The 11179-nt window shown below is 40.2% G+C and overlaps 2 protein-coding genes across 2 annotated transcripts; both read left to right on the top strand.

The window, feature by feature from the left end:
* Positions 1 to 2180: 2180 nt before the first annotated feature.
* On the top strand, positions 2181 to 5513 carry LOC133336939 (retinaldehyde-binding protein 1-like). Its single transcript, XM_061545206.1, has 5 exons — positions 2181 to 2473; positions 2557 to 2664; positions 4878 to 5022; positions 5089 to 5302; positions 5359 to 5513. The coding sequence occupies exons 1-5, from the start codon at positions 2181 to 2183 to the stop codon at positions 5511 to 5513; spliced, it is 915 nt and encodes a 304-aa protein (XP_061401190.1).
* Positions 5514 to 8434: 2921 nt separating this feature from the next.
* Positions 8435 to 10914, top strand: LOC133336940 (uncharacterized). The gene is made up of 4 exons (XM_061545207.1): positions 8435 to 8709; positions 8786 to 8893; positions 10567 to 10673; positions 10778 to 10914. The coding sequence occupies exons 1-4, from the start codon at positions 8435 to 8437 to the stop codon at positions 10912 to 10914; spliced, it is 627 nt and encodes a 208-aa protein (XP_061401191.1).
* Positions 10915 to 11179: the final 265 nt, after the last annotated feature.

The raw sequence follows: 11179 nt of genomic DNA, 5'->3' as shown, positions 1-11179 counted from the left end.
TAGGCGAGCTGAAGCTGTAGCTTTTATAGGCGAGCTGAAGCTGGTAGCTTTTATAGGCGAGCTGAAGCAGGAAGCCTTTATAGGCGAGCTGAGCAGGAAGCCTTTATAGGCGAGCTGAAGCAGGAAGCCGCTCTTTATAGAATCAGAGTGCCTTTATAGACGAGCTGAAGCAGGGTGCCTTTATAGACGAGCTGAAGGAGGGAGCCTTTATAGGCGAGCTGAAGGAGGGAGCTTTTATAGGCGAGCTGAAGGAGGGAGCCTTTATAGGCCAGCTGAAGGAGGGTGCCTTTATAGGCGAGCTGAAGCAGGGAGTCTTTATAGGCGAGCTGAAGCAGGGTGCCTTTGTAGGCGATCTGAAGCAGGGAGCCTTTATAGGCGAACTGAATGTAGCCTTTATTGGCGAGCTGAAGGGAGCCTTTATAGATAAGCTGAATGGAGTCTTTATAGAAAGGGAGTCTTTATAAAACTGAAGGGAACCTTCAGGCTGGAACTGATGGGGGACTTTACCAGCAAGGTGAATGAAGGGTTTCATAGACGACCTGAAGGAAATCTTTATATGCGAGCTGAAGGTAGTCCTTATCGACCAGCTGAAGGGAGTGTTTGTCTGATTCAGCTCGCCTATAAAGGCTCCCTCCTTCAGCTCGTCTATAAAGGCTCCCTCCTTCAGCTCGCCTATAAAGTCACTCTGATTCAGCTCGCCCATAAAGGCTCTCTGCTTCAGCTCGCCTATAAAGGCTCCCTGCTTCAGCTCGTCTATAAAGGCTCCCTGCTTCAGCTCGCCTGTAAAGGCTCCCTGCTTCAGCTCGCCTATAAAGGCTCCCTGCTTCAGCTCGCATATAAAGGTACTCTGATTCAGCTCGCCTATAAAGGCTCCCTGCTTCAGCTCGCCTATAAAGGCTCCCAGCTTCAGCTCGCCTATAAAGGCTCCCTGCTTCAGCTCGCCTATAAAGGCTCCCTGCTTCAGCTCGCCTATAAAGGCTCCCAGCTTCAGCTCGCCTATAAAGACTCCCTGCTTCAGCTCGCCTATAACGGCTCCCTGCTTCAGCTCGCCTATAAAGGCTCTCTGCTTCAGCTCGCCTATAAAGGCTCCCTGCTTCAGCTCGCCTATAAAGGCTCCCTGCTTCAGCTCGCCTATAAAGGCTCCCTGCTTCAGGTCGCCTATAAAGGCTCTCTGCTTCAGCTCGCCTATAAAGGCTCCCTGCTTCAGCTCGCCTATAAAGGCTCCCAGCTTCAGTTCACCTATAAATGCTCCCTGCTTCAGCTCGCTTATAAAGGCTCGTTTATAAAAACTACCTTCATTTCCCCTATGAGTACTACTATTCTAGTTCAAGGACATATGTACTGATATAAGATGACCTTTAGCCCTTCGCCCTATTGTTTTATCACATTCATATTATGAAAACGCATAGGTTGCATCATCTGACGTACATAATTACTTGCGGATTAATATATATTGTCTGTTGAACCACTATCACCCAATATTGCGGCTATTTATAGAATATTCCTCTTGAACGACCCCCATGGGAATATTGGTATTTTTTTTTTCTAAACAAGGCATGTCATAAAACCATATCACCCTCATTAGAAGCTTATGGGGGGTTTGTGAATAGCCGACAAAATTTGCCTTATCGAACATCATTTATATGAGTTATCAAACAACTATGGAGGTGAATAGGCGCCTTCAATACCCTACCAGAGGTGTTCATCATCTTTTTAATTCTATATTTTATCCGACAAAAATGGACGAAAATATTCGGTTAGGTATATCAGGATATATAAAACTGTTGGGTCCTATTTAAAAAAACACTCATACTTGTTGGTACCGAAGCATTTATGACAGAGGGTGTCAAAAAAATACTCACTTTTCCCATGGCAAATTACATTTGGACCTACCATAATCTGCAGTTTCAACAACCCCTACATGTTTATATTTATGCACATCCGATCTGAACTTATCTAAAAACAAACTTCTAGCAATTGACCAAAAATAAACTCAAAACATTTAATAATCTACGAACATACATAACTACGTACATACTGATGACAGTCATGAGAGTACGCACAAATGTTTGCGGAACATTACAAGGTATAGTTGCAGTGCAACACCCATTTAGCTATTCAGTATAAATTTGTCCATTGAAGTAATCGAACGGGAAAAGAAAACATCATAAAAATTGAAAATGTCATTCAAACTCTTCAATTTAGACGAACAATATTTTCGGCATCCTGAAGTTCGGCGAGAAGAAGTCCTCAAACTACTCGCCGAACTGGCTGGTCACTGGTCACTGGCTCAGAAACATTTACCCACCATTACCGAACATGAGGCATTACTTTTCTACTTTGCCTGTAAATGTAGCATGGAAAATGCCAAAATGGTATTGGATTTAAATTTCACATGTCGCACCCACTTCGAAGAGTTTTTCGGAAATGTGGATGTTGCCACGCCGGAAATGGAACTTGTCAGGGAGACGGTGTAAGTATTCACGAAAGATATATTTTTATATGTGCAAGAAAATCGATGTAGAAATTGATAGAAGATATTTCCTTTAATTTTAGAGCTGGTTTCCCATTGCAGCAACAAACTCCGGAAGGTTACACGGTGGTCGTTATCAATATTTTGGATCCTGATGTGTCAAAATTTAATTTCATTAATTCCATTAAATTGTAAGTATTCCGATAGAACTTATATTAAAGGACTTTCAGCTTTAATTTGAAGGCATGTAGGAGTCTTCTATTACATAAGACATTCTTCTACTACAATTTCCCTGAGATTTCTATTAAAAATTAATTCTCCTACATACGAAGTGAGTTCAAAATGTATCGAACTATAGTTAAGGAAGTCTATTGAAAATTATATGAAGACATGAATTCAATTATAGGCCGAGAGTCTATTCTAGACTTATAGGGAGTTTATTATAGACGATCTGAAGGCATGAAGTTTTTATACAGGAACTAAGGTCAGGAAGTTTTTTGGACGAGCTAAAGGTCGGAACTTCGTTATAGATGATCTGAAGGCAGGGAGTCTTTATAGATGATGATGTAAGGTCTATTGAAAATTATATGAAGGTATGGATTCTTTTATAGGCCGAGAGTCTATCCTAGACTAGTAGGGAGTTTATTATAGACGATCTAAAGGCAGGAAGTCTTTATACAGGAACTAAGGTCAGGAAGTTTTTTGGACGAGTCAGTCTTTATAGATAATCGAGAGAGAGAGAGAGAGAGAGATTCCCTGAAGAAGTCTGGTGATGCTATAACCGTAAAATATATCTGATGGGGTTCTATGGCTATATAAAATTTGAGGACCGAGGAGAACCATTTAAGGCCCTTATGGGCTATAAGTCTCTATAGAAGAACGAAAGTGAGTCTTTATATACGATCTTTAAAAGGATCTGAAGACGCCTTATGATTTTCTATTGATCGTAGAAGGCCTCCAGCTCGCCGATAAAGGCTTTCTACCTTAGGCTCGCCTATAAAGGCTCCATGGCCTTCAGCTCACCTATAAAGGCTCCCTGCTTCAGCTCGTCTATAAAGGTTCCCTGGCCTTCAGCTCGCCTATAAAGGCTCCCTGCTTCAGCTCGCCTATAAAGGCTCCCTGCTTCAGCTCGTCTATAAAGGCTCCCTGGCCTTCAGCTCGCCTATAAAGGCTCCCTGCTTCAGCTCGCATATAAAGGCTCCCTGCTTCAGCTCGCCTATAAAGGCTCCCTGCTTCAGCTCGCCTATAAAGGCTCCCTGCTTCAGCTCGCCTATAGAGGCTCCCTGCTTCAGCTCGCCTATAGAGGCTCCCTGCTTCAGCTCGCCTATAGAGGCTCCCTGCTTCAGCTCGCCTATAGAGGCTCCCTGCTTCAGCTCGCCTATAGAGGCTCCCTGCTTCAGCTCGCCTATAGAGGCTCCCTGCTTCAGCTCGCCTATAGAGGCTCCCTGCTTCAGCTCGCCTATAGAGGCTCCCTGCTTCAGCTCGCCTATAGAGGCTCCCTGCTTCAGCTCGCCTATAGAGGCTCCCTGCTTCAGCTCGCCTATAGAGGCTCCCTGCTTCAGCTCGCCTATAGAGGCTCCCTGCTTCAGCTCGCCTATAGAGGCTCTCTGCTTCGGCTCGCCTATAGAGGCTCCCTGCTTCAGCTCGCCTATAGAGGCTCTCTGCTTCGGCTCGCCTATAGAGGCTCCCTGCTTCATTTCGCCTATAGAGGCTCCCTGCTTCAGCTCGCCTATAGAGGCTCCCTGCTTCAGCTCGCCTATAGAGGCTCCCTGCTTCATTTCGCCTATAGAGGCTCCCTGCTGCAGCTCGCCTATAGAGGCTCCCTGCTTCAGCTCGCCTATAGAGGCTCCCTGCTTCAGCTCGCCTATAGAGGCTCCCTGCTTCAGCTCGCCTATAGAGGCTCCCTGCTTCAGCTCGCCTATAGAGGCTCCCTGCTTCAGCTCGCCTATAGAGGCTCCCTGCTTCAGCTCGCCTATAGAGGCTCCCTGCTTCAGCTCGCCTATAGAGGCTCCCTGCTTCAGCTCGCCTATAGAGGCTCCCTGGCCATCAGCTCACCTATAAAGGCTCCCAGCTTCAGCTCGCCTATAGAGGCCCCCAGCTTCAGCTCGCCTATAGAGGCTCCCAGCTTCAGCTCGCCTATAGAGGCTCCCTGCTTCAGCTCGCATATAGAGGCTCCCTGCTTCAGCTCGCCTATAGAGGCTCCCTGCTTCAGCTCGCCTATAGAGGCTTCCTGCTTCAGCTCGCCTATAGAGGCTCCCTGCTTCAGCTCGCCTATAGAGGCTCCCTGCTTCAGCTCGCCTATAAAGCTTGATTATAAAGGATCCCTGTGTCAGCTCGCCTGTAAAGGCCTACCTTTAGCTTAGCTTCAGTTCGTCTATTATTAAATTATTATTTTTTCCCTCAGATATTCCATTGGCCAAGACAAATGGATGTTGGAAAAGGGTGTTATGTCGGGACTTATTTTTGTTTTGGACATGTCCAACCTAACTTTTGGTCACATTACAAGGATTGGTATATCCGCATTGAAGAAGGTTATGTACTATCTGCAAGTAAGTAGAAAACAAAATAAATCGGATATTTAAATAAATTTAAAATTATTTACCTCCTCTACCTAGGAAGCAATACCAGGTCGTCTGGTTGGTCTACACTTCATAAATACCAGTAAAATAATTGACAAATTAATGGCCATACTAAATCCTCTGATGAAAAAGGAACTCATGGAAATGATACATGTCCACAGCAGCATGGATAGTTTTTATAAATTTGTACCGAGGGAAATATTGCCCAGAGAATATGGTGGTTCTAGTGGGACAATAAGGGAATTATATGGTAAGAAGGATCGACTAAAAATGTCAGGAACTTTCATGATATTAATTTTTTTGTAGACATATATTTTGAATTTTTGCTGGAAAGCCGCCAAGAAATCATCGATTATAACAACAATCATCGTGTCAATGAGAAATTACGTCCCGCTAAGAGCAAACCTAATTCGGAACTTTTTGGTACCGAGGGTAATTTTAAGAAATTGGATATTGATTAAATTTACTTAAGTGAAAATAAAAAAACAAATATATAATTGACCCCAAAAAAAGTTCGACTTTGATGTAGACAAAATTTTTAAATTCTCCATAGCTAATTAAAAATTAGCAAGTAAATTTAGTTTTGAACTTTGTTCCTGTTTAATTTTATTGGGGGACTTATAAAACCAGTACACATGTTCCAAGTAATAAACAATTAAATTAGTTTGTCGTCACAGCTATGACAGCTATTAGTCAATGCTAATTAAAATCTGAATATTAGCGTTCAACTGTGTGTTTTAAAATTCTCCATTGAACCTATAAAATCATTTTGAAAAAAAAAGAGTACACATGACTCGAAGTAGCAGTTTTAGAGCATTTAACATAATTGGCCATTATCTATAATTGCGTTGATACTATATACGTGGTGTTTTCAAAAATAAATTGACGAGCTGAAGGGTTTTTTTCATAGGCAAGTAGAATGGAGTGTTTCATAGATGAGCTGATATGTAGGGATTTTTAATCTTTCATAGAGTTTCGGAAAGAATGGGAGTCACGGTGTCTTTATAGGCCAGCTGAAGGTCAGGAATTTTTATGTATGAACAGAAGGGAGAGTTGACAGCATGGAGTCTCCATAGACGAACCAAAGGTAGAGAGATGATCTGAAGGCGAGCTGAAGGTTTTAAATACTATTTAAAACGTTAAGATCTTTTTTGCGATCGTCTATGGAGATCTTCTATTGGGCGCCGATATCCTTAGAAAATATTTAAACCTGCAACGGACTTATATTTACTACGCAATACCTCTGGTGACTGGCAGGGGTCTTTAATGTCTTTCGGGTTGATCTAAGTATAAAAATTAGAGAATCTTTAGAATATTCCGACTTTATCGAGATGTTACAATGACGGAAGTACTCTGTGGGTACAGAAAATCGGTTATGGTATATTTTTAAATGATATTCTTCTAAACCAAACTTATCCAGTGGCGCCCAATGGAAAACCTTTAAAGGCCTTCAATATATAGTGATTATATTGACTATAGAAGAAGTCTATCAGGTCGATAGGCGGAAATAATATTTTCTAAGGCTTATCAGGAAGATAAGCCTAAATTTTTAAAGTGACTGTCAGGGCGATGTGCGTGGCGTTTCCACGAATATTTTCTGAGGGACTATCAGGACGATTTGCTTATTGACGATCTATCGAAATATGTTATGAACTTATATTTACTTACTTAATAGCATGTTGAAGTGACTGGGAGACTTCATAGATGATCTGAAGAGATTTGGATGTATTTTATTAACAGTAGAAAACCTTTAAAAATTTCAATTATCCTCCGGATGATCTTCTATTGGCCGTTGAAGACGTTTGCAAGTATTTATATTGACTATAATTTTATATTGACTATATATTTTCAGGATATTCTATTGGCCTTCGATACCCTTAGAAATATCTAAACATGTAACGACCAAATATTAACTACGGAATATCTATTAGGATTATCGGGGTCTTTGCTGGCAGGTGGATAACTGGGAGTTTTTATAGACGATTTGCAGACAGTCTCTGAAGAATTCGGATGATTTCTAGACCTGTAACGAATGTTTAAGGTATTTAAAGGCAGATTGAAGAGTAAGAAATATGTCTTTATAGGAAATCAGGAGGGAACCTCTGAAGATCGTTGATTATCTTCTATTTGCCTCCAGGTGATCTTCCATTGACCGAAAGCCAGGTTTAGATATTTTTGGTATTCCATCGACCATAAAATACTTCTGAAACTCTTCTATTTGCTACAGGAGGCATTTAAATTCTCAGGGCTTCTATTGAAGGTAAATTCTGAGGGACTATCAGGACGATATGCGTAGATTTTTAAGGAATATTTTATGAGGAACTAGCAGGACGATGAACGTGATTTTTTACAAATATTTCTGAAGGCCTATCACGAAGATGAACTTATTTATTTAAGAATATTTTCGGAGGAACTATTGGGACGATAAGCGTGGTTTTTTAAGAATAATTTTTGAAGGAAAATATAGATTTTTACGAATATTTTCTAAGGACTGATTGGCGACGATATGCGTAAATTATTTACGAATATTTTCTGAGGAAGTACCATATCAAAAATTCTCTAGGCTTCTATTGAAGGCCATCTATTGACTACAAACCAAATCATCGAAAAACTTTTCAAATGAAGATCTTCTATGATTCTGTAGAAGATCCAGAAGGCCACTGATATTCTTCGACTGACCTCTTGAGGTCTTCTAACAACCGTAGACCACCTCAGAAGGTCCGGCATTGATTGAAACAGTTTTCAGATATTGCTATTTTGCCTTAAGGAGACTTCTGAAGATCTTCAGTTGGTCTGATATATTGTAGCATGTGATCGTCCTCTGCTGATCGTAGGAAAAAATAATTGATGGTCTCACAGCGACCGACCGGAGACCTCTTATGACCTTTTATTACCCATAGATGTTATGTAATATATTGACCACATACGAATACGAAGGTCTCTTCTCCGCTGAAGACTTTCTTTTGGAGTTCTGCTGGCCATGTGAGACCTTTGATTATCAAATATTATTTATAAAGGACCCACGACCAAACATTAAAACGGCGATAAGTTCGCCTTGCTTTAGTCATATTTTTACTTTTAAGTTTTTTTTAATTAGGTCACATTGTCAAAATATAGAATGAACTTTGATTTGGTCCAAATGGTCCGGTTTTTTATATCATGTCGTTTTTTGTTGTTGCGACCGTTCTCCTACTACCAGTTTATTCTAAATAATAATGATGATGATGTTAATGATTGTTATCGGAATAAAAACAGTAATAGCAGCAAGCAGCAGCAACAACAGGTATGGAATTGTGTTGAATGCAAACATTCTCGCAATCCCATAACAGCTTTCAATCGAAACGCATCTTTATTACCTTAGCTGCGGAACCAAAAAACTTAAATGTGGCAATTTTTCGATTTGGAGGAACAATATCGCCGCTTCCCCACCATAAAACGTGACGAAGTACAAAAACTTCTAGAATGGCTGAATGGCCAACCGCATCTACCCCAGCTAACCGAACAAGAGGTACTGCTCTTCTATCAGGCATGTAATCATCAAATGGAATATACCAAACAGGTGATCGATGATTCGTTTACATTTCGCACCCACAATGAAGATTTCTTTGGTAATGTCGATACGGATTCGCCGCAAATGTTGCAGGCCATGGAAACGGTGTAAGGAGGATAATTTGAAATGAGAGTTTGAAATGAAATTTTCTAAATAAGTTGTTTTTTTTTTTAATTTTTCCAGTGCCGGATTCCCATTGGAAAAACGTTCGCCCGAGGGTTGTGTTGTAATTTTGGGTAAATTAATCGATACCGACTCGTCGAAATTTGATTTTGTTGGAGCCATGAAACTGTAAGTATGAAAAAAAAATCGAGAAATTTCCGAACTTTCCGACTTTAAGGAAGAACTGTAATGACTTTCAGAAAGATAAACTTGAATTTTTAAAGGAGCTATCAGGACGATATGTGGGCGTTTTTTAAGAATATTTTCTGAGGAACTACCAGGACGATAAGCGTGGGTTTTTAGGAATATTTTCTGATGGACTATCAGGAAGATAGGCGATGATTTTTAAAAGGGACTATCAGGGCGATGCGCAAGGATTTTTTTAAGAATATTTTCTGAGGAACTACCAGGACGATAAGCGTGGGTAGTGGGTAGTAGCGTAGATTTTTACGAATATTTTCGGAGGTACTATGGCGATGATAAACCTAGATATTTTACGAATATTATCTAAGGGTCTATCAGAACTATTAGCGTAAATTTTGTTATGAATATTTTCTATGAGAAATTAGGACGATAAGCGTGGATGAAGAAGATCGCCAGTCTACAGTATACCTGACAAATATGTTAAGTCTATAGGAATCCTGACGAAAGACTTCCGTTAACAGAAGATCTGAAAAATTTAAGTTGTATATAGAAACCCTGTAGAGGTCTTCTGTATATATAGACCTTCCGTCTATATAGAGAACTGAAAAAAATTCTTTTACTCCGGGCATAACCTAAAGGAGAACATCAACCTATCGGACAATAGAAGATCTACTGGAACTCTTTAGTCTATTGGAAACCTAAAGAAGGTCGTCCGTCTACATACCTGAATACCTGACAAATGTCTTCAGTCTATAGAGGTCCCGACGAAATTCTTACCTTACCAGAAGACCTGAAAGACGTAATCTGTAAATTCAAACCCGGAAGATGGCCTCCTGTGTAGGAGGGATTCGAAGAAATTCTTCTGTTTATGGAGAACTCAAAAAAAGCCTTCACACCGGATAAGACCTAAAGAAGATGTTCAATCACTACTGACTGCCTATAAACCCTCAAAGTCTTCTGTCTATAGAAAATCTGAAGAAGATCTTATATCTATTGAAGTTCTGGAGATGTTCAGGTCATTTATTAAATACCTCATCCTTCTTTATTTGTTTCAACTGATGAAGACTTTTGTCAGGTATTCTATAGATGAAGTCTACAGGTGGTTTCTATAGATAACCTGAAGGAAATCTTACATAGATCACCTCAAGGAAGTATTCTATAGATCGCCTATATGAAGATCTTAAGATGATCGTATATCTATAGTAGCTGTGGAGATGTTCAGGTTATCTATAAAATATCTCCAGATATGTTCTACAGAAGAAGAAGAAGTTTGTCAGTATTTGTAGAGAGTCATCAATAGATGATCTGAATAAGATCTTCTATATATAGACGCCTGAAGAAGGTCTTCTGTCTATAGAAAATCTGACCTGAATAAAATCATATTCTATAGCATATATGATGAAGTTCATCGATCAATAGACCAACTATAAAAGACGTAGAGAAGAAGTCTAAGGAAGAGTAACATTTCTTCAGTCTCTAGAAAACTTGAAGAGGACAATTGATCGTTATCAGAGAGAGAGAGCCAAATATAAATCAAGATTTCGGATATTCTCAAATTATCTGATTTATTAAAATAGACTTATTTTCCTGATAAATAGAACCTTTCGAATTCCTATCCTTGAATTTACTGTTTTCATTTCTTTTATTTCCATATTCAGCTATTGCCTCGGCCAGGATATGTGGCTATTGGAGAATGGTCTTACCACGGGACTTACATTTGTCTTTGATTTAACCGGTTATTGTTTTGGTCATTTGGCTCGCATCGGTTTGGGGCCACTAAAAAGTCTATTGCATTTTTTACAGGTAATACTTTCCTGCAGGAGATCAACATTTTTTTTTGTAATCCGTAAATTTATTTTGGTTTTTTAGGAAGCAATACCGATCCGCCTGGCCAGTATACATATTGTCAATGCCGGAACCCTGATCGAAACATTAATGGCAATGTTAAATCCATTATTGAAACCGGAAATCAAAGAAGCTTTCCATGTCCATACATCACTGGATAGTCTATATAAATATATTCCGCAAGATATGCTGCCACAGGAATTGGGTGGCCCGCTGCCGCACTCGAAAGAGTTGAGGGGTAAGTTGAAGATACTACTAGGCAATGCGAGTAAGAAACAATGAGGATCTCTATGGCTACAGCTTTTTGGGAACTTCATCAAGTGATCTCGTAATACATTTCTGTCTTGCGTCGATATCCTAAACATCAATGATTTTTGCCTAAACGACACTTGACTCCGAACCTTGATACCTGCAATGTGCCTCTTT

This window comes from Musca vetustissima, unplaced genomic scaffold (genome assembly GCF_032173495.1).
Source record: "Musca vetustissima isolate MV318-11 ecotype Yass unplaced genomic scaffold, APGP_CSIRO_Mvet_v1 utg159921, whole genome shotgun sequence".
Taxonomy (NCBI): Eukaryota; Metazoa; Arthropoda; class Insecta; order Diptera; family Muscidae; genus Musca; species Musca vetustissima.
The sequence above is the reverse complement of the archived record's forward strand: the minus strand, read 5'-3'. Positions and strand labels throughout refer to the sequence as shown.